The 23096-nt window shown below is 37.1% G+C and overlaps 2 protein-coding genes across 3 annotated transcripts in view; one reads left to right on the plus strand and one right to left on the minus strand.

The window, feature by feature from the left end:
• Window positions 1–6192, plus strand: part of LOC132203157 (neuroligin-4, Y-linked-like) — a 26093-nt gene extending 19901 nt beyond the window's left edge. Inside the window, exons 9-13 of one of the 2 annotated variants that reach the window (XM_059630693.1) lie at window positions 296–447; window positions 1424–1542; window positions 1719–2187; window positions 3334–3670; window positions 4319–6192. In XM_059630693.1, coding sequence (XP_059486676.1) covers window positions 296–447; window positions 1424–1542; window positions 1719–2187; window positions 3334–3670; window positions 4319–4585 — 1344 coding nt within the window. In that variant the 3' untranslated portion in view covers window positions 4586–6192. The remainder of the gene's footprint in view (window positions 1–295; window positions 448–1423; window positions 1543–1718; window positions 2188–3333; window positions 3671–4318) is intronic. The other variant, XM_059630694.1, reaches the window with a different exon arrangement.
• The window catches only part of LOC132203156 (neuroligin-4, X-linked-like), a 27467-nt gene continuing 10443 nt past the window's right edge, over window positions 6073–23096 (minus strand). Inside the window, exons 5-9 of the mRNA XM_059630692.1 lie at window positions 19493–19859; window positions 10620–10771; window positions 10450–10565; window positions 8936–9649; window positions 6073–7943 (exon numbers count right to left, since the gene is read on the minus strand). Of these exons, the coding sequence (XP_059486675.1) occupies window positions 7324–7943; window positions 8936–9649; window positions 10450–10565; window positions 10620–10771; window positions 19493–19859 (1969 nt within the window). The 3' untranslated portion in view covers window positions 6073–7323. The remainder of the gene's footprint in view (window positions 7944–8935; window positions 9650–10449; window positions 10566–10619; window positions 10772–19492; window positions 19860–23096) is intronic.

Below are 23096 nucleotides of genomic sequence, written 5' to 3' on the forward strand. Positions count from 1 at the left end.
TGTCAATTTAAATTTTGGACGGACAGTAAAATTAGTATTTAAAATCAATTTCTTTCTGAATTCAATTTTAATTTGGAATAATTATTTGCTCACTTCTTTTATTTTCGAGAGTGTCTGTCTTGGAAATGCTGATAAGCGTTTTACTTTATTTGGCACTTCCGCTGCCAGAATAAAATGATTGCATCTCTCTCGAGCAGTGTGTTGTTGCTTATCGGAGTCGCAGTTGTTATATATTCTGGCTGTGCAAAAACCGATAATGGCCCTCGAGCTAACGCAATCTCTCTCTCATCTGCAGCGGATGGGCACGGTTCACGGCGAAGAGTTGCCCTACGTGTTCGGCGCGCCGTTAGTCGACGGCTTCAGCCACTTCCCGCGAAACTACACCCGCTCCGAGGTTTCCCTCTCCGAGGCTGTGATGCTCTTCTGGGCCAGTTTCGCACGCACAGGGTGAGTGCTCCGCTGGTTTGTTTTTTACTTTACGATTTTATCGCCAACGTCGTGCTAAGATGCTGCTCTTTACGCGGCACTGAGTGGCAAATGGGCCTCTTGCATTATTGACGAGATTGTCTCTCGTGTGTATGTACAAGCAGGGGTTAAACGCTTCACGCGTGGGTGCCGAGCCAAAGGGTTAATTTATTTTGCGGCTGCCTGAATTTCTACTCGGCAGATTATATTTTCCAACCAACATTTTTCAGTGCGCACCGCTCGTTTTCGTTGATGGTTTAATTAAAATTTTCATCAGCATTGCTAAAGAGGCGGAAATTGAGGCGTTTCTGCACATGAATTATGGATTTATTTTTCTATGTTTATACTAAAGTTTAAAAAAAGGATCACGCCGGCAAATGCTTTTTATTTTTAATTCTGAAAGTTGGACAAAAATTCGTAGCCGACAGTGAAATCGAACATTTCAAACCGACGAATTAATTTGAACCTCAATTTGGCACTGAATTAATATAGAATTTAATCATCTAAATTAGTTGATAAGTATCATCAATTCTTCTTATTGAATTTGTTAAGATTTTTGCAGTATTTTTCTTTTCAAATCGCACTTTTGCGTTCCTCCAAGCAAAAAACGGTTTGGTTTGTTATTCAGTTTTGTTTTCCCTTTTCCCGGGTGATTCGACCGACTTTCCGACTTGGCAACTTTCCGCTCGGAGGAAATAAACCGAGTCGCGCTTGCATGTCCCGCTGACATGTTTCTTTCTTGCGCCGCCGAAACAGGTTATATGAAACATGAAACGTCGGACGTGAAAAGTCAGGGAATGACTCTCGCCTCTCGCTTTCTTTCTTTTTGCCTGCGCCGCGAGTAAAAGTTTCAGAAAAAGTTTTTCCATTACAGCGATTTCACCGCGAATTCCCGCCTTCATTATTCAGTTAAAGCAAGCGCAGGTGCCGAAATTAATGCTGCTTCGATTTTCCACAGAGACCCCAACGAACACATGAAAAACGAGGCGATTCTTTCTGGCTCCAAGGAGAGAAACCGCTTCCGCAACATTGTCTGGGAGGAGTACGATGCTGTGCATCAAAAATATTTGGAAATAGGTAAAAAAATTACACAAAATTTTAATTTTAATAAGTAATAAATGAAATTAATACTTATGAAAATTAATTTTTTTAAGTATCTATTGATCAAACATAAAATTATAAATAAAAGTAACTAATGTGTAGTGAATAAAATACCATGAAAATTTTAAAATGACCATTATTTTTATTCCCAGGTATGAAACCACGCACGAAGAACCACTTCCGGGCGCACCAGTTGTCCGTCTGGTTGCGACTGGTGCCTGAACTGCACAGGGCGGGCATGGAGGACGTTTCCAGCCGCCACAATCTCTTCCGCAACCACAACGACCCAGACATTTACGACGGCTCAGTGCGCGCCCTGGACGCAATCTACTATGGCACCCTGGACGTGGATTACAGCACCTCAGGGCCAGGGCGGCGGGGTAACGACACGGCCCTTGCGCCCAGTGGTGAACCCATGCTGACCACGTGCGTCAGCATCATCGCCGCCCCCACCACCGCCTCCGGGCTGCTGGCCGGACGCAACCAGACGGACGCCATGGCCAGTCTGGAGGCCATGCCCGGCTACGGCGCCTACTCCACGGCCCTCAGCGTCACCATCGCCATCGGCTGCTCCCTGCTCATCCTCAACGTGCTCATTTTTGCTGGCGTTTATTACCAAAGGTAAATCTATAATAAATTTAACTTTGGCAATTTTATTTATTTCAAGGCCAAGCAATTCCACGTAAAATATGTTTTTTGTTTTTAATAGTTTTGAGATTTCAAACAGGTGAGTTAGAAAATCAATTTTTTATTTAAAAATTAACCGTAGACGTTAAATTGTAATTTTAAAATGGGTCCGACAACTTTTCAATTTGAATTTTTTTTAACACGATTTAAATTTTATTTTTAATGAATAATTATTATAAATATTGAAACATATTGAAAGAGCTTTTATCCAAAGTTTACCAAAAATAAAAAGATTGCTGTAGCTCTGCGAACTTTTATGTCTCCAACGATTTTTGTCTTAAAACAAATCTCAACAAAACGGTTTAATGACGCAAATGTCTTTAGGATTTAAAAAAAATGATATTATTTAAAAAAAAATTCAGATCAGATCATTTAAATATTCAATTAAATTCTCTTCTAATTAAAATGAATTTAAAAATTCAATAAATTCAATGTTAATATTTTGGGATAATGGGTAATTTTATTTGCAAATTAGGCACCTATGCCGGTGGTTTTCTATTTCTGAAATTGCCAATAAGTGTAAGCAGACTTTTCTCTATATCAACAATTTGCCTGTTTTTTTTGGAGATTATTTAATTAATACACCATTTTTCTGAAAGTTATTGGATGAAATTTTACGTTTCAAAATAGGCGATTAACGGAGAATTTCAGTAAAATTTTACAAAATTTCATAATAATATATGCTATGATTTCCCATGATTTAAAAACATTCTAAATATCTAAAATCACTATTTTAACAAATTAAAAGGTACATCTGAGCTTTTATTCAGTAAATTTTAGTTCTATTCTGACGTTGGTCTATTCTGTTTTTCCCATCCCTAAATATTACTTATTCCCAAAGTTCTTGTTGAATTATAAACTTGCCAATTTTCTTCTTTCAAAAGCACTCCTTCCCAGGAATAAGTAGGACATATTTTCGCACAACCCTATCATAAAATATCACATTTAAAAAAGCGCAATTCCTCATGTCTTAATTTTGGCACACGCTCGTAAACAAAAAGAAAGTTTCAGTGGCGGTGAAAAATTATTAGCTCGCCAAATAGCTCTCATAAAAGCACCAAGTCGTTCTTCCTTTTTCAGGGACAAGCACCGGCTGGAGGTGAAAAACATGCAGGAGCAGCAGCGCGGCGGCGTCGCCAGTTTCGCCGGCGACAAAATCCACCTGGAGGCGATGGACGACAACCCGATCACCACCACCGTCATCCTGAACGCGCCGACCACTACCCTGAGTCCGGCCGGCGGCATCCTCATGAACCAGCAGGGCTCGCCAACCTCCAAGGGCAGACACATGAGCAACAAGTACCACACCCTGCACTACATGCAGCACCTGGACAAGGCGCACCACGCCGCCGCCCCTCCCACTGCCACCGCCATCACCATCCTTGACCATCAACAACATATCATCACCCGAAATCAGGTATAAGCAAACAAAATATTTTAATATTAATCACAATCGTTTTTGTAAAAAAATTGCTGATAAAAAAATTAAATGATCCAATTTAATTTTAGAAAAAAAATGGTAAAATTACATTTTAATCGTGCTAGGATAAAAGATAAATTTTTTGTGTGTCTCCAAACAAACTTAAGATAATAGTCAAGTAAATTTGTGTCTAGATAGTGAAAATTCAATGAATCTATAATTTTTTTTTTAATTTGATACAAAAGAAAATATTCAGAGTTTCATGATATATTAGAGCGTGAAGTTAATAGATGTCAGTAATTATATACTTTTTGAAGAATTTTAAAGAATAATTTTAAATATATATTGATTGAAAAACTGAAAAGTCAAAAACTTAAAAATATAATTTAAAATATTCACATTTTGGATTTTTGTTTAGTTTACAAACTATCAATTAAACGAGTTACTTAAATAAATGATCAAATTCAGTTTAACACAATGAAAAAATTTGCAAATTTTTAACTTCTAAAATAAATGGATTATTTGTAAAGGTCGTTATCAGCACCAATATTATACATAAATAACATAAATAATAAAAAATGAAACCTAGATGTGTGTTTGAGGTTTGTATGAATTCTTGGAGTAATTTGATCCAATTTGGTCCAGTCTCCCGCACGCTGCATGTGTTCGCAGGTGCCGCAGTCAATGCTGATGGAACACTCGACGTTCCTGTGCCGGCCGCCGGAACACGCGACGGCCACGCCGCCCAACGGCTCCATGGTCCACCTGAACGTGCCGCGGCCGCCGCCGCCACCCCGCGTCGAGGCCAGCCACCTGGCCACCCTGCCGCGGCACAAACCCGCCTCCGGGGGCGGCGACAGCGACAAGTGCAGTGGCGGCGGACTGCCCCCGCAGGCCGACGTCCGAGTCTGACGCTCCGGTGCAGTCTGCTGCCAGTGTGACCAAGGAACCCCCCTGACCCCTCTGCCGGACAATCGCCGCCGCGCTAGTCTCAAATACCCCTCTCGAGTTATGTATAACTAAGGAGAAAAAGTCAGTTAACTTCTATAGCCCTCAGGTTCTTTAAACGCGCAAAGGGACAGCGAGTGCGGAGTTTGTGAGCAATTCGGAAAGCTAGCACGATGTTCTTCTTTTTCAAGCACACTTTCCATTTAAAGTAATTTTTTTCAAAGGCTGATGATGATTTTTTAAAGACAAGACCGGTAAATTTTTTAACATTTTCTTTGCTGAAATTTGACCAAATTTTATGTCCAACGTAATAAAATCGTATCATTAATTAAACTCCAAACCATGATTGCAGGTAAAACTTTTCTCCACAAATAAATTTGAATTGAATTTCAAAATCTTAAATTCCGGGCACTTTATCTTTTGATGGGAAGGTAAGCAAATTTTTCTTTGATTGTTCAATTAAAAAAAAAAAAAATTTACTGGTATGGGTCTTTAATTATTAATTCTGATTAAATTGGACTGATGATTGAAATTTATAATTTTTTAGTAGACTAAAGACTACTAATTATTGTGATAGTTAAGGTGGAATGAGTGAGGTGGCCTAGTGCAAAATATGCAACGTAGGTTTTAAATGATAAATAAAATTTGCAATCATTAAATTCTCGTAAATCTTCCGACTTTCATTTGATTTGTAAGATTCCGATTCAATTTATTAGAGGAAGAATTTTATGCTTATTTTTAATTCATTCCACCTTGAAAGCGTTTATTTGAAAAATTTGGCGCTCATTTCCATTCTGCACCTAAAAAATAAATTGTAATTTCAATCCTTCCAGTATCACTTAGTCATTATAGTGTTAAATGTTACACATCATAAATGTATCCAATTTCCTTAGGATCAAAGTGGTGCTCTTTAATACGTACTTTAACCAAAATAACGGCCTCTTGATTGCCAGAAAAATGTGCCAAATTTTGCGACGCACCACTTTTCAAGTTGATTTTTCGTATGTTAGATTTGAATCGTAGTCGTAGTAGATAAAATTATAGCGAATTGATTATTATTTTCGGTCCGAATTGCGCACAAACTCCTCCTATAAGCGAGCAGTTGTACTTTTTGTGAAGCGAGAAGAAACTCAACACACGCAAACTATAAGAGAAACTGTTTTAAATCGAGTGAAAAAAGTGAGCGATAAAAAATGAAGAATTATTCCGTACGTGTTTTGGTGCGAAAGAGTGAACACGAAAAGATTACACACGATCTGTACCGAATATGTTGTTGAAGTGTTACATTTTATATATGTAAAAAGAGATGACAATTTTTCTATGAGAAAATAACTATATTAAAAAAAGCAAGAGACACATGAGGTATATACGTAGATTTAAGAAAACTGATACGCTCGATCTTGCCAACACGCTATACCGAAGAAGAAAAAAAAAATAAGAAGAAGGAAGAAGAAAAGCCATCCTTGTTTGGAGACAATTATTTATTCTTGATGTTACACACGCGCAGATGATGAGAATAAAAATTGAAAGAAATCACTATTAACGTTCTGCGACGCGTATTTTTTTCGAGAGCTGCCTTTATTTATTTTCGAGAAGACAAACGGCGACACCCGCGCTTCTTTTTAATTGGACCGGCGTGTCAAAATGTCATTGTCGCGCCGCGGTGAAAGCTCGAGTGGTGCACTTCTTTGGGGGCTATTTTCAGCCGCACTTATATAGGGTCACTTTCGAAGGGGATTTTCTTCGTCTCGCAGTCAAAATAGCCAGCCTGTTTTCTTCTGATATGTGCGTGCGTCGCGCCAACTATGATTTTTTTTATACGACTGGCTCTAAAAATAATACGTTTCTCGTTTTTTCCTCCTCCAAACATCTGACGCGATATTATCCTCGAGAAATGTGTGAAACAAGATATATTTCAGAAAATATTAAAGACCCGCCGTCCCAAAACACTTCAGACACAATAATTTAGAAATACTTTTTAGATCGCCAAATTTCGTCTGAAATGCCTGGCGGCAAATATTAAATCACATTCGTTGAGCTGAAAATATTTGCTTTAAGCTTCAAGTTTTTATTTTAAGTATTTAAAAGGCACGAAGGTAGTGAAAATTGAGGTCTCAAAAATGTCTTCATTGTCAGTTGTTTGAGATATTGATTTGTGCTTTTGTACGTGGTCATTTTAAATTGTTGAACTGTGTTTTGTGTGGTTGATCAGCTTGTGTAAAAACGGAACAATAAAAATACAAGACAAAATGGGACAAATTGAAAGAAATGCTCAGGGATGAGAATTACAGCTTCTCAAATATTTTTTTGTGAGTCGCAGGCATATCAAATTTGCGATCTATTTTTTCTTGGCTTTTACAGATATAATTATATTTATTCTGCTTTATGGTAAATTTTGAAAGAATTTGCTGCTATGCTTATGTTTTTTAAAATTCAAATAATAATAATAATTATAAACTATTTCAATCGAGCTCAAAACCAACTGGAAATATTAAGCAATTTGAAAAAAAGGCAAACATTGAACATAATTCTCATCCCTTCAAATGCTTAAGACCGTAATAACTGGAATAATGACACTTAAATCTACATCAGCAAAACAATAATTTCCTAAGCTAACAATTCTCTTCAAATAATTATATAAAAGATTAAATTATCCTTGAGCTAAGTAAATAGATTTAACAGTCTGATAAAATATAAAATCATCACACCGAGCTGGTGGTGACGTTCGGATCGAATTTTACGTGCTTCACAGTCCCCGTCGAATTGTCACTCGTCTCGGGCGACGGCGACTTATTGTCATCCTGCACCATGGACACCCGCGGCGTTCTGTCCGACGGTTTCCTCGGCAGAATGCTCGGTTTGACCACCACTCTGGGTTGGGTGACCACATTATTATTTGTGGTCGAATTGAAAAAATTGCTCTTAGCCTCCACGGCGGGGGTTCTTTTGTTTTCCGAATCGCCCTGCTTTCCTTCCGACGCCGTGGAGGGGCCTTTGCTGTCCAGGACCATCGGTTTGCTCTCGCGACTCGGCGTCCGGGACAGCAGAGCGGTCGTCCGAGGGGGAGGGGCCGGCCTGACCTTCAGCTGGGCGTCCTGGAACTGAACGGGCGGCTGCAGGTGGCCTTCGATGGGCAGCGACCGCCGCTTCATGATACTGTCCGGTATTGGTTCAGCCGGCAGGACCCGAGGGTAGTTTTTGCGGCGCATCGTGTCCAGCGCGTCCACCGCCATGACGTTGCCCACCGTGCGCTCGTCCAGGGACGTCACGTTGATGTCCTTGAAGGTCACTGGGGTGTGAGTTTTTGGAATACCAGGATCAACTGAAATCAAATTTTAAGCGTGCATTTTAAATTTGATAAAAAAAATCATAATTCATATTTTGAGTTTAAAAAAAAATTAGCAAATAATTTTTTTCACATAAATATGTTTATCTTCAACTTGTCATCACCAGGCCAGTTTCAAATTTAAACAAAGCTTGTTTTTTCAAATATAAAATTTTGAATTCCTACTTCCTACATCATAATTTAGTAACATGAATTTTATTTAAAATTACAGCTCATTTTGCAAGGCACGATACAGATTTTTCTAGAAACATTGAACGTAATGGGCGGAGTTGCATGAAACGGCTTATATATAAAAAAAAAATAAATAAATGCGAGTGATTAATTTTTCTTGTATTGGAAAATTGAATAGCACAGTATAATTTTTGTAATTTGAAAATTTGAATGAAAAAATTTAGCAAGCAAGTTAATTAAAGCTTCACAAAAAATTTGAAAAAATTTCATTCTAATACGGCCTTAATTTGCTCAAATTTGAATTATTTTACGCATGAAATTAAGCAAACTAAACTCTGCACAAGATCAATAAGTCGTGCCTTCTGATAAATGATTCAAAAATAAAATATTCAAGCTGCGTTTCCCTTCATAATTACGAATGAATTAATGAGTATGTAAAAAAACGGTAGTAATAGAGAATGAGAAAAAATAATTTATTATTGACCCGTTGAAATTAGAGTGAAATGTTAGACAAACCTAATACGAAAGCGGTGGCAAAACCGAATCAATTAAATTTTGATTCTTGGTGAAAATATTTTCAATTTAATATTTTACATTACATACAAGTTTGGAAGAAACTGTAAATGTTTAAGAGTTGCAAATTTTTATAAACAATTTAGTTTAAAAAAAGAAATAGTTTAATTTTGAAAATAATGAGAATGTTTTTTATTGTAAAATTTATAAAGATATTATATTAGAAATATTCGATTTAATAATTCCCAAATGAATAGAAAAAAAATAATAAAATGAAAACTGACCAATTGAACTTCTGGGGGAGGGGGTGAGCACGATGGACGCCGAGCTCTTGGCAGGGTAGAAACTAGCCTTGGGCGGGCTGTCCTGGACACTCTCGCTGAAGTTGTCGGGCGAGACGTCGTGCGCGATCCAGTCGCGCACCCTGGCGCTGGCGTCCATCGCCGCGTTGTTGTCGTTCTGCGAGAGAACCCACGGTTTTCGTGCGCCGTCCGGAGGACCGTCGGCGTGTCCGTCATGGGACGAGGCCGAAGTGAGGCCCATGGTGGTCAGCACGCGCTGCTCCTGCACGCGTAACTTCTTGCGCTGATAATAGATGGCGGAGAATGCGACGAGGTTGATGAAGAGGAACAAAACCCCGAGCACCACCGTGAGCCGCAGCACCGACGCGGCGCCGCCGAGCAGGATTCCCGCAGGAACGGCTTCTTCGGTTGTTGCCGTGATTTCCGCGTCGTCGCGGTCATTCGGGTGGTCAGCGTGACCCTGCGGATCGGTTGGGATTTCGGTGAACAGAAAGGGGGGCAGCGGGCCGTCCGGGTAGAAAATGTCGTGCGTCCAGTCGGGCTCAACCATGGACGGAGGCAGGGGAGGGGGTGACGGTCGCAGAAGGTGGACAGTGTCGCGACCGCTCGCGTCGTCCTCCAGCATCTGCGGAAGGTCGCGGTTCCAGAATTCCATTGAGCTGCGTTTGTACTGGCGACGGGTGTCTGGAGGAATTCCTAAAAGATGAAAAAGAAAAATTTCTAAATTGCATAAAATAATTTATATTAACAAAATTGCCTTAATGTCACGTAAAATTGAATTAATAGGTTGCAATTATTCAACTTTCAATATATTTTTTAATTTTTTATGTTGTCCTGCTTTTTTTTTATTAATAAATATATATTTTTAAATAAATTAGGCATAGCCAAAATCTTCTGATGATTTCTGTTTAAAAATTATAACTGAAAGCTCTAATAATGTGAATTATTATATTTCATGATTTTGTAAAAAGACATATTACTAAAAAATGACTTTGAAAATTCAAAATTAAAAGCTCACCTTGATTTTTGAATTAAAATATTTCATAATATAATGAATTAATTTTAAATACATTGATTATTATAATGCGTCAAAAGTACTTGAATAATTTAACTTCCATATTTTTGCATATTTTCAAACTATCTCTCGTTTTTCTGCTTTTGAAAATTGAAAAATGATGATATAAAATAGGAAAAAAAGCGCTTTAAGAATTGCAATTTTAACCAAAACTTTACTAAAAATTGTCCTTCTTTGTAAGTAATTTTATCAAAGGAAGTGCCACATTTATCACATTTATCATACATGGCACACGCTGAAAATGTGTTCCGCACAGGTTAACGCGAGTGGAGAAAGCGTTTCGCAAGTAAATCGCAGGTAATCCGTCTGGGATTATTACATCAGCAAGTCTTAAAGGGAAGATGGAAGGGCTAATTCCGGGGGCAGCGACAGCGAGACGTGCCGGAGGCGGGCGGCGAGGCAGAAGCGATTGATTACTCACCTATCCTGAGATAGGTCTGGTTGGAGGTGTCGTACTCGGGCCAGTCGAGGTCCTTGTGCCGCCACTCGCGCCCGCTCGGCGCCGGAAAGCTCGCCTTTCGGGGCGCGTTCGGGTTGCTGCAGATAAATCTTGAGCCATATTAAGTCGACAGCCAGTTAAAAATGACGTACCCGGTTTTGGCAAAGTTTGTCCACAGATCCATCATGGTCTGCGACAGCGCCGCCTCCGGCTGCGTGAACTTATGGTGGAAGTGGAACCTGCCCCCGTCCAGCGGAACGCCGAACACGTACGGCAGCTCCTCGCCGTGGATGCTCTCCGGAATCTGCAAATTATACAAAAAAGTTATTACAATACGAGAATTTTAATTAATGATTACAGATAAACTCCGAAAAAGATTGGTAAAATTTAAAAATAAGTAGCAATAAATTAAGAAATGTTGATATCAATTTCTGAAGTAGGGAATATTTAATACCTCTAAAATTTATGGAGATGGAACTAAAATTATAAATCTGAAGTCCTAGATTTTATAAAATATTTTAAATGCAACTTCCAAAAATTTTCAAAGCATTTTATTTTATTATAATTGTAATTTATTTTATATAAAAAGTATTGTTTTTGTTTTAATTTAAAATTTTACTCAAAAATACTACTGTTATTAATAAATAAGTATTAGGGGAATTTTAATTTTACATTAATTTTTATTTACAATGTGTGTAATGCTTATAAATAACAATGTTCCTGTTTGAAATTTTGAGAGTTTATCCTGAACCAGGACTTTTTTTTAGCTGGAAACATTTTCTCTTCTCTTCTCATTAAAATTAAATTGACATTGATTTTTATAATTTTGATTAAAATAGCTTCTCACGCCTCACCATTTTGCAAATTAGATAATAATTTAGATTGTTAAAATTTTCTAACAAAGCCATTGAAGCTACAAAGTTTGAGCAAAAATACGCACACCATTTTTAACATTTAATTTGAAAAATTAAAAAAAGCCCCATTTTCTATAAGGGGAAAAAATCTATAATTTTTAGAAAATAATATAATTATTCTGCATTATAAATGTTTCTTTTAGAGAGTTTTTAATTTTTTTCTTAATATTTGACCCATCTGCTAAAAAAAAACCGTATATTATATCTTGAGAGCTTGGCAGTTTGAAAGTCTGAGCATATAAAAATCAATATCCAGTGTCAAATTTTGAGAAAGCAGGCGATGATAAATTATGTTTGCAAACAACCATTGTGTGGATAGAAAGCCTAAAGTACCTGGCTTGAGTGGCACTCAATAGCAAGTGCCGAAAGTGCGTTTTTGTTTTGGAATTTTAAATTTATGACTATACGCATCATCGGAAGAACTTGAGGAGGAAAATAATACTTTTGTAAATACCTTATCCCTGCAGATATAAAACCTATTTTTAACCATTAGTGAAGTTTGGGCTTGAAAAGTTTCAAATAGAAGCCTTATTAAAAATGTAATCATTTAAGGAGCTCATCAACTGCAGGGTCATCCGGCCGAAGAATATCAAATCAGCAAGCTTTGATCAAGCAAAGCTCTTTCTTACATTGCTTCTTTCTTTGCAACCACGCTTCGCTGGTCATCGGCCTCGGCGCTTTCGCTGAGCCGCTTTTTTCATTCCGAAAAACAAAAGAGAGGAAAATGCCGGCGGCGGCACATTCATTTTTTTTCTCTGGCTAAAACTTTGTGTTTTACGAGGGTAATTTTAAAGCTGTAATTTCTGCACGAGTTCAAATAATAAGAAAGAGGGACTCGCTCACGTGCCGGGCATAAATCATTTCGGACCAGCAGAAAAGCAAAATCCAGTCTCGCGGCGGCGATGGATTAAATAGAATTCTCGAGTACACTTGTTCAATTTCGCGCGCGAGCCCAGAGTCTGTACCGCGCGCCGTAAATCAATTAGAACTGGCGAAATTCGTGGCGCGAGAACTGCAAATGAGTATTAATGGCACCGCGTCAAAACATACCGCCAAACACGCACTCTCTTCGCTCTCTCTCTCTAGTTTCGAGAATTCCAAAGAGCATCTCAATGCCAATTTTTGCAAGGGAACGCCGCCAATCTTCGGTTACGCCCGATTTAAATTCTTTCCACAGAAATTAATAGGGTATACAAATAAAAAACTGTGGTCATTTCTGTTCTGAAATTGAAAAAGAAAACAGCTGTAATAGCTTGTGAGCTTTATGCAACCCGCAAAACTAATATGCAAAGTAAATTTATTATTAAATATTTAATAGATATTTGAATATTAATTAAATTTTATTATTAAATTTGATTTTTATTCCATAACTTTCTTCACCAAGTGAAAAAAAATATGAACATGAAAGGAAAAAATAGCGATTGAATGAGAAGTGTTGTTCTGGTTTAAATAGCAGGATTTTTACAAAACAATAACTACAAAATATTATTTTGTTTCAATTCCCTCGACCAATTTATCAAAGGCTTTAAAAGTCAGTTGCTGAGGATTGGCGATGTTCCCTCTACCAAGAATCTCATCTGCTCTTCTACGGAACCAATTTTCGTCGGCGTTTTGCTTTGATAAGACGAGAAAGAATGTTTCATATAACAATTTATGGCGCGAGTGTTCAAAGAGTTTCATACTTTCAACAAGTTTTCGCCCGGTGTGCGTTTTTTTGGAAACTCCTCTTAGGTTCCTGCCCCATCAGGGAAGGATATTTTCGCCGCCGCCGTTGCTCACTCAGGAAGAAAACCTCTCAAATTGAGTGGTTGAAAAGCAGCTTTCGTCGTTTCTTCGGGGGTTGTGGATTTCAGAGCGCTTGCTTTCTTTTGCATTGTGTTTGCACCAATTATGTGATGGAGGAACTCGAGCACGGCATTTACCGAGAGGAGCAAATAATTCGACTTAACGAGACACTCCACCAGGCTCCATACATTGTCTTGGAATAGATTTCCGAAGCAGAGTTTGTTTGGCTCATTGTATGGCAGGTCTGACATTCACGAGTGTGCGATTTCATTGCAAATTTCCTGAACATTCTCTCTTGGAGTCTATTTGTGAGTTGATGGCAAGTTCCTCTGTCTATTGAATTAATGTTTATAAGGATAATAATATTCATTGTGAATGAAAGATCTCTATACTTAAGTAATACGTTTATGTCATGTTCACAAATTGCTATTAAATTTGATAAATTGAATGCAAAAATCATTTTCATACCTTCTAAAAAATTATTTTAAATTGGATAATAGAACAATAACTCAACAAAGTGTCTCTCTTATCAATACAAAAGGGTTTTTATTTTTACTTTCCGTAGATTGAGTTTGAATCACAATTGGATAGCAGCAATAATTTATATACCATTTAACACACCAGATGAACATGGCATTTCCTATAATTTAGTAGTAAGATTTAATACTGACACTAACATTCAAATGTAAAGATTGATAATTTAATAATTGAAATATATTTTTAAAATTCGGCCATTTTAGGTATGTTATTAAAACGAAGCATATCAGGAAAGATATTAAAATCTGTCACCAAATTCAGGTATTGCTTCATCTAGAGTATCAGATTTTCCTAATGGAAAAAAGTTAATTGAATTCGAAAATTTCACTGACGCAACATTTTTCCAAAAGCATAATTATTTCTTTCAGTAACCAATTACTTGATTTTTTTTTTTTTAAAGTAAAACTAGAAATTTATACATAAAAATTCATTTTGCTTGGAGTTTCGTAATAAAAGCATCAAAATTAACTGGAAGAAATCAGAATATTAAGTACACACTACCAAAAAATCTCCTACTTATTGTTTTTGCTTGAACGCCCACAAAATAAATTTTCTCTTGTATCACAGTGACCAAATTTTTAAATATTATCCTTTTTCCGGAATAAATTTTTGTGAGAGATATTAAAAATTAAACAGTATAAAATAATTTTGTTTTATATTTTCAAAGAATTTGATTTTTTTTGTAGGAAGAATTAGAGAACATTTTGAAAGTGCAAACTTGAAAATATCCACGTCTTTGACAAAGTACACCTGTATTAAGTGTTTTTCAGTGTGAAATTTCAATTCCTTTTTTAGATGAAAATTCCGCCGACTTGAAAAATTCCCGTGTGCTAAAAATCTCGCGTTTCAGGCAGGCGGAAAATCGCCATCAACTCGGCGTCCGTCCATTACTCAAAAGGCTGCAGCGAGGAAGAAAAGAGCGTTTTTTTCCGTTCCATGAACTTGGGCGAAAATTGGGTAATAATTCAAGAGGCGCGCAAATCTGATGCGGCGATAAAACAAGGAGCGGCGAGCGAGCGAGTGACTAAAATCCACCGGCCAATTCATCTCTGATGAGTCGAAAGGGTTGATAAAAGCAAGCGGCCAATAAAAGTAATTTATCGGGGCGCGCAAATGAGTGGCAAACAGAAAAGTAAAAATACGGCGCTCGCTGCAATGGGCTGGAAAACGGGAAAGCGGTCGAGCGGTGGCGGCGGCCGAACCAAATATGAAAATCGATGGAGCCGCGCGCAGCCCCCCGCGTGTTTGGTCGCGGCAAGCGACGGCCAGACGGCCGCGAAATTCTTTGAAAATTAAAATGCCGAGAGTTGAAAATATGCCAGGAGCCGCGCGTGTCGAAGAAAAAAGCAGACTGGACGCCGGCAGCTGGCACCGCTCGTCAAATTAGCATTTCGCCTCATTCCTCCTTGCGCGAGCGAGCGTGCGTTATTATTATTCTCGGCCGCGTCTCATTAGGAATTCGGACGCGCGGCGCCCGCCGGACACCCACCTTTGTGCAAAATAATATCAGCGGAACAGTTTACGGATTTTTCTTTTAAAAGAATTTTCGATTACTTTTCAAAACTTTTTGTTTACAGTTATAAGTTGGATTTCCCCAGTTATAATTCGTAATTTAAAATTTTCATTGAGGGTTAAATTTCCATTGAATGATTTTAAAATCAATACTACAAAAAAAGTAATTGATATGATAATTTTGAATTTGTAATTAATGTTACTTAAATACTTAAAAGTGAGAATTTTTCGGGTTATTCGTGGCTTCTGCCGTATGCGCTCGTTGAGAGGTGCGAAATAAAGCGAGACGCTATCTTCGTGCGATCAAATTTGCACACGTGCGCAAACGGAACGATCTTTGTGTTCGCCAACCAACTTTGAACTTTCGCCTTGCACTTTTGATTTTGTTAATTTGCGGAGAGGAGCTCTTAATCGAGGCTCGATCAAGGGAGAAATTGCGGCACGGGTTTTGCGATAATTGCACGCTTGGAATTGAAGTTGATTTTGCACACACAAGAGCGCCTTATACAACTTGGACTCTCTCGCTCCATCCAACTTGGAACACAAAAGTTGCTCGGTGGTAAACTTTGCACAGCTTAATGCACTGTTTAATAATCCATTTTTGCCATACTTCGTACTGCTGTTGATGGTTTCTCGAAACCTGTAGGTGGCTCGAAGTTCACGGAAGGGCGCCTTTCCTTGCGCAGGTTTGATCTTGTTAACAATCACTTTATTAATCGCTGAAAGTTTTGTAATCAAACTTAAGCTACGTTAATTTCAACAATAAAATTGATTTGATGAAATGTTGTTTGCTCAAGACACTTATAAATGTCTAGACTCTGACTAACAGTAAGATATTATGAAGAATCGTTTTACGGGTATTTTTTTAAAATTAGAATTTAATTTCACGAAAAAGATTTGAAGATGATTTAACCACTTTTTACACAAATTTACTGTGCATAATAAATTTTTTATAAAAATTGAAAGAAAGTACTTCAAAATAATCTATTACTTGTCTAGTATTTAAATATGTATTTTAGAAAAATTGATAAGGTGAAAAAAGACTTTAACTGGACTTTTGTGCGACTTAACCTGAGACTTTAAAATAATATTTGAGCCGCAAAGATACCTTTCTCATCATTCTGTGATAAAAATTTAAAAATAAAACACAAATTTATTTTAAATTTTAGCATATTTTAGCTGTCAAAAAAGTTAATACATTAAAACATTTTGATTGAATCAATTAGAGAACATTTTTAAATAAATATTTAAAAAATAGAAATACAATTTGAATCTGATTCGTCATTGGTTTTTAATTAATTTCTAGATAAATTGGGAGCAATTCAATGCAGTATTCGAGCGTTCAAGCGGAGAGTGGCGCGTGTCGCATCCAAAATCGATAAGTCTCCCGCTGGGAGTCGCGTAAACAATACAGGAGCGAACGACAATGGTAGTAAATCACAGGAGTGTATCGCTGATGGCATTCCAATGAGTAATGCCGCGTTGCCGATAATACGTATGGAAAATCTCATTGTTAACGCGCGCGCCACGGAGAGAGTTCGATCGAGGAAAGGAAAAGCAGTAATTGCAGCCCTCCGAGATAGGGAGGATGCTGTAAATCTGGCTTTGGAATTGTTTCCGGCACCCTCTCGCCAATTCTTTTCTTCAAAATCCGGCCGCGTGTCGCGAATCTTAAGGATTTTGTTTGCGTGCAAGACTTGAAAATTCCTCGCGGGCGTCAACATAAAATTGCATCCGAAAGAGAGAGAAGAGGGAAATTTATGCCTCAGGGCTAAAGAGCCGGGAAAGGAAGGAACTGAAATTACTTCCTCCAGAGACGAAATTTATTATTTATGTACCCAGGTATATGCGGGAAGATGGAGAGAGGCCGAAATTTAAAATGAAATTGCCAATTTACGTAAAAACGCTTAAAACACGGGAAATTTTTATTTTTAATTTTAGATTTTCTTTTAACAAATTTGACAGAGTTGTGTAAAGGTCAAGTAAACATTTAATTAATGTAACATCGAAAAAAAATTAAAAAGTGCCCAAACTTCCCACGGGTGGGCGGCGTTTTAAAAATAAGTAAAGGCCTGTGAAAAAATTAAATTTTTCTTTTACAAACAAAGTAGATTTTAAGCAGACCAGGAAGTCCTGTTTAAAAAATTGATTACGAAGTTAAATAACACATTTTTATTTGTAAATGAACAATAAAATTGTTATTTTCAAACACTGTAAATCGTGAATTTGGGGTTTATAAAATCTTATTTAATTTAATTTGATGTATAAACTATGAATTTCGATTTTCCGAATCAAATACGTTTTTAGATTTTAATTGGAATTTATTGGGAGCACATTTAATGAATGTGAATTTTAGTAGTAAAAATATTATAAACCAAATACTTACTGTACTATGAGGCTTTAGTACAAATTAGAGATAATAGTACAATTAGTAAAAAACGGGCGAACATACTGATTAAAAAAAAAATGATTTTAATTTTCCTCAAAATTGCACATATAGTTTAAACGATGATAATTATGCTTTTTAAATCAGCTGATTTTAATTCTCAGCCACCCAAATTTGAGAGCATAAAACAAAATTCTATGTTGTTGTGTTGAGTAGAAAACCAATTTCATATTATTCCAGGAAACGTTAGAGCTCAATTCCAATTTTCGCTTTGGAAATTTTGTAATAATCAAATAAGCTGAAATTTGAAAAATGAAATCGCAAATTGAGTGACGAGAAAGAGAGTGAAAAACGGCTTTCGCGCGCAGGCTTCGCTGCAAAACGTCAATTATAGGAAGCGGGGCCCTTTTGTTATTTGCCGCCCTGTCAATTAGCGGCGCACAATGCGCGGCCGGGGCGTCAATTTGCGACCAGATAATAAATCGACCCCCAGCGGCTCTCTTGCAACTTTTTAATCAAAAAGTTTCCTTGTTCTTGTATCTTACGCCGTCGAATCACGTAATTCTGGACTGGAGAAAAGTCGAGGGAAAAAATAATTTCTATTCAAAAATCGTCCCAGGGCAGAAAAAAATCAGTCATCTCAAGTGGTGCCATTTATTTGCCGAGCCACTCGACGACTTGATAAAAATCGCTGCGCACTCTCCGACGGAGGAAAGAGACAGAAAGAGAGGGCAGAATTGAGTTTGGAAGGGTGAAGTGAAAGTAATAAAATCATTTCTTATAAAGACGCCCTACACACACCGTCAGCAGAGTGATAAAGACGAGCCTGACTGACTAGCTGCTCTTCCGAGGAGGAAAATGGAATTTCCTCTTTTCTCTCTGGCCTCTCTGGCTAGACCATCAAGTCTAACTGACTGACTTGAAATATCTAAACAAGTCGGCCGAGAACACACACGATTTATCATAATACCCGTTGTTCTCATTCCGTCTGAGCTAAAAAGTAAATAAGAATTTTACAACTCAATTCTCTACATTACGGTACGTCATGGTAGAGGACTGACAGTTTTATTAGATGGAGAGGGATATCTTGATGAATGACTTAGCCGAATGCTGGCAAAAAGCTGCTCCACTTGAGATCTCGCACTACTTTTGCCTGTCGCCGCCGAATTAAGTCGTTCGCAAGCAAATTGAAATTGAATTTTATCGCGCGGCCTCAAGGGTGCTTTTTCTCGGTAAACTTTTTTAAGAGCGAACCGCAGAGACGTCGCACAGTTCGGGAGCTAGAATTGAATGATTGGCGGATTTATTTGCCGAGATGGCAGAGGTGGAGAGAAATGAAGGAATTTAATCAATTCATCAAAAAAAGAAAGAGGAGCGTGAAAGTAAAAAGGAAAAGGCAACGTTGAATAACTGTTTAAAATTAAGTAAAAATTTAATTCATCAACTATTCTTCATAATTCTTAGAAATTTCGTGAGGAATGATATAATTCATGTACTTTAAATTTCCATTTTATTGGTAAAGCCTGTTCTATTTTTTTTTTTTTTTTTTACTTTAAAAAAAGGAAAAAAAATTGAAATATAGAAAAATTTAAAAAGGTTATATGTTAATATTAAAAAAAAATAAAAGTGTTATTTGCGGTTTATAATGTGATTTAGAGGTGAAAAAGTCTCTTTTGCCAAAATTAGACCAATCTTAGAATTGGTTGTAAAGAAAAAATGTCTTGTAAAGAGATTATTTCCAACTATTATAGAGATTCTACTTACTTTAATTAATATTCTAATATTTACATTTAAATTTTGTATTCAAAATTTGAGTAAAAAATATTTGTCTGTTTTAAAGGCAGGAATTAAGCCCTTAACAAAACAGTAAAGAATGAAATTTTGTACTCACCGCAGGGTAGTCGCCATATTTGGACCTGTGCGTGAAGACGTAGAGGTACGACTTGGGATTGACGACAGAGTGGAAGTTGCCCATCTGGACGAGCGGCGCCGTCGTCCTGGCGTCGGTCAGAATGCTCAGAAGTTGGTCCCTGGTTTGCTCCGCGGACACAGTCTGCTCGTGGCCGCTCACCTGCCAGCCAGGGTTGTACCTTTGGAGGACCCTGGCGAAAACGGCATCCGGCCGCAGCTCGTAACGCGCCGAGATGTAATTGTGCAGCATTTGGTCTCGCTCCTGCTCCAGCATGCCGTACGCCAGCGAAACCGCGTCCAACATGTGGTAGCTCTCGATTTCGGACACGCCGTACATCAGATCGTACCTGAGAAAAACAAATATTAAGTTTTCGATGAAGAAATAAAAATATGAATTTTAAAATTGTAAATTCTGAAACTGTAATGATTAAAAATTGATAATTTTAGGAGTTGAGAACTATTTGACTATTAAAAAATATTATTTATTTTTTTTCTACGTGAAATTTTAATAATACCATTGCATTCTAGTAAATAAAGAACAATTTTTACTTATGTACTAAAAGTTCACAAGGCAACTTTTGAGGCTCAAATTTTAGTTCAAAAGTATTTGGTTAAGTTTCTCTTAAGGAAAATCTTATGTTTTAAAGGAAAAATATATTAATTTTATTTATATTCAAAAATTGAAAAAAAAATCGCAGTGCCACAATTTGCAAAGATCGATCGTTAGAATGAACCTTTCTGAGATTATTGAAAAAAAAATGACTTTTTTCATCTGCGCTAGACTGTGAATTACTTTTTATTACGACTCGCAATTGACCCACAGTTCAAGTTGCTCTTGATAGAGAAAAAAATGTTTAATTTATTCTTGAAGAGAACTAAATGCTTTTGTCTAGCGAAACTAGACAGATCAATTAATTGCAGTATACAAGTAAGAAAATATTCCTAGCGTTTGTATGGTGTTTTCGTTGCGTGGGTTGCAGTCAACTGCTAAAATTGTCTGTTGACAGAGAACTCTGCTCTTGAAAGGCTTTCCAAGAGGAAGCAATTTTGCAAAGCTGCGTAACTAAAGAGAAATTGCTTTTTTTTGTCGTGGAAAGAATCTTCTGAAGCTTAAAATCCTACAAAAATCACTTTCTTGGAATTTTAATTACCGTTCAAAAATTAATTAAATTCAACATTTTAGTATTTTTAAATTCATTGAAAATAAAATTTATTGCAAAATAAACAACTTTGTTTTCCCGTGTCAAATGTTGGAATGTTTCTTTGGACAGTTTTCAACTCTCTCTCTCTTATAACTTTTATGACAAGTTTCTTTGATGTAAGTTCTTGGCATTCGAGTTTTTATTCAAATTTCGCTCGAGCCATAAAAAGCATGGCAGCGAATGTGGCCTAAGTTCGCACACACCGAGACTAATTTATTACTGCAGACACTCGACATGGCAGAGCAAGCTGAAATATAATGCAGCTCGCGGTCCGAAATGCACTTTTATAGTTCTTTTTGCAGCGCCGCAACGGACCATCCATCTTGCCTGTTTAATCTCTTTAGTCGAATGGCACTTTGCTTTTGCTCGCACAAAAATAAATTCCACCCAAGGAGAGGAATCCGTGCGTCGACAACGGATGTGTATCCAAACTTGCGGAAACTACCGAAACTTTGGCAAAAGCGAAAGGGTGGGCCACAAACTTTGGCCCGCCCTTGTTATTTGAGTTACACTGCGGCGTGTGTGTTTGTCTTGAGGCCCTTTTGTGCAGATTATGCATGGAATTATGCAGGTGGCGCATTTCCGACGTGTCACCCGTTTTGCCACCGAAAATTCCCCCTTTTTTTTATTTCCAGCAACCGATTTTCTCGCGCGACCGATCAAAGGACTGCCGGACGCGCGTTTTCCCGGATTATTTTGTTGATTTGAGACCCACCAAAGCGTTAACAAGGCGCACGGAATGAAAATAAACGCGAACAAATTGGGTCGAGGCGGAAACATTCGCGTTTGAAATGCGAGAGCGAATTTGCTTTGGTGTTTTCTGAAGGAAAAAAATCCCCGCCCAGTGACAGAAATGCCATTGAGGCGAACCAGTTAAGCGGAAAATTTGCGAGGCAAAAAGCGGAAAAAGACTCTTGGAATTGCATGGAAACAAAATTGTAATGATTAATTAAATTTGAGACGAGTAAAATATTTGCGGCAACAAAATATTGAATACTTTCTTGGCAAAATAAGTGCTACAATTATTAAAAGATGCAAAAAAATTACTTGCTCTTCAGTAAATATATTTTCAATTCAATATATAAGATAATTACAAGATTTTTAGATGTTTTTTTTTTTAATGAAAAATATCAATAATTTATGTTTACAAATTAACAAAATCTAGAAAAATTAGATAAAAGAGATTTTTTAATGTTTTTCTCTTACAAATAATAAAATGAAAATAAAATAATTTTTGATTAAATTAGAAAAATTGTCCTTTTCCATAATAAGATCTTTGAGTCACAATATTTTTGTCATAGCACATAAAATAAATATATCCTGCTTTACAAAATATTTTGGCTACAGCCATAATTCATTAACTGAAATTTTTTTAATAACAATGTTTTCTTTCGTTACATTTTTAACGAAGCTTAAGATATTGACGAAAATCAAGGGTGTAAAAATTGCGTTGAAAAATTTAAATGTTGTATTAATTATTATATAAAATTTTCTTCAAATATGGAAGTGTAACAAGTTTAAAACTAGCCCTTTTTTATAGCTATAGGGTAAGAAAAAATGTCAAGTTTGTGCCGTGGAAGTCTATTAATTTAAAATTTGCAATGCTAATTTTGAGATATTTGTTGTGAACGTATAATATAATTATACTGCCTCATAGTTAGCTTTGGTATAAATTATTTATAGATATCAATGTTGACGTTAACAAGTCAATATAGAATTACATTTTGTATATAAATTCTTTTGAAGCAATGATATCGAATCCTCTCACTCGTAAAATGAAGCTGAAGCTAAGCCTTCCTCTTTGATGCAAAAATACACCCTAATTGGGAATGTATAGGGAAAAAAGTGATTTCACAGAACTTGTTGATGTAATATGTATCCGGTCTATTCGCATCAAAAGATCTTTAACGGCGGGCGTGGGATGTTGTGACAGAGAGGCTCGACCTCGCCGGCCTTTAAATGAGTGGAATCCAATAAAGAGAGGGAGGAAGAATCAAGCCAAGTCGTCCCCAAGCGACTCACAATAAGATATTTTGGGACCAAAAGGGGATCGATCGATGAATGGCCCCCAGAAGAGCCGAAAGGGTTGCTGCGTGATTCTTTTTTTCGTCAGTCCGTATAAGATGGGGTGGAAAAAAATGTCACCAAGTGCTAAAAGCTAAGAGTTCCACATCCCCAAAGGCAAAGAATGTTGTTGGTTTTTCAATTGGCTTGGCATTGCTTCTTATTTACATTTCTTTCGCGCAGCTGTTTCGAGCTTGTTTTCGAAGCGAAGTAAGAAGTCTTGCGTTGCCTCGAGCACCGAAATCAGTGAATTTTTAATGCGACGAGTCTCTCTATTCTGCGTGTACGTGTTGTGTGTCAAAAAAGTTACTTTCGGCT

This window comes from Neocloeon triangulifer, unplaced genomic scaffold (genome assembly GCF_031216515.1).
Source record: "Neocloeon triangulifer isolate White Clay Creek 2 clone unplaced genomic scaffold, ASM3121651v1 ptg000017l, whole genome shotgun sequence".
In the NCBI taxonomy this organism is placed as follows: Eukaryota; Metazoa; Arthropoda; class Insecta; order Ephemeroptera; family Baetidae; genus Neocloeon; species Neocloeon triangulifer.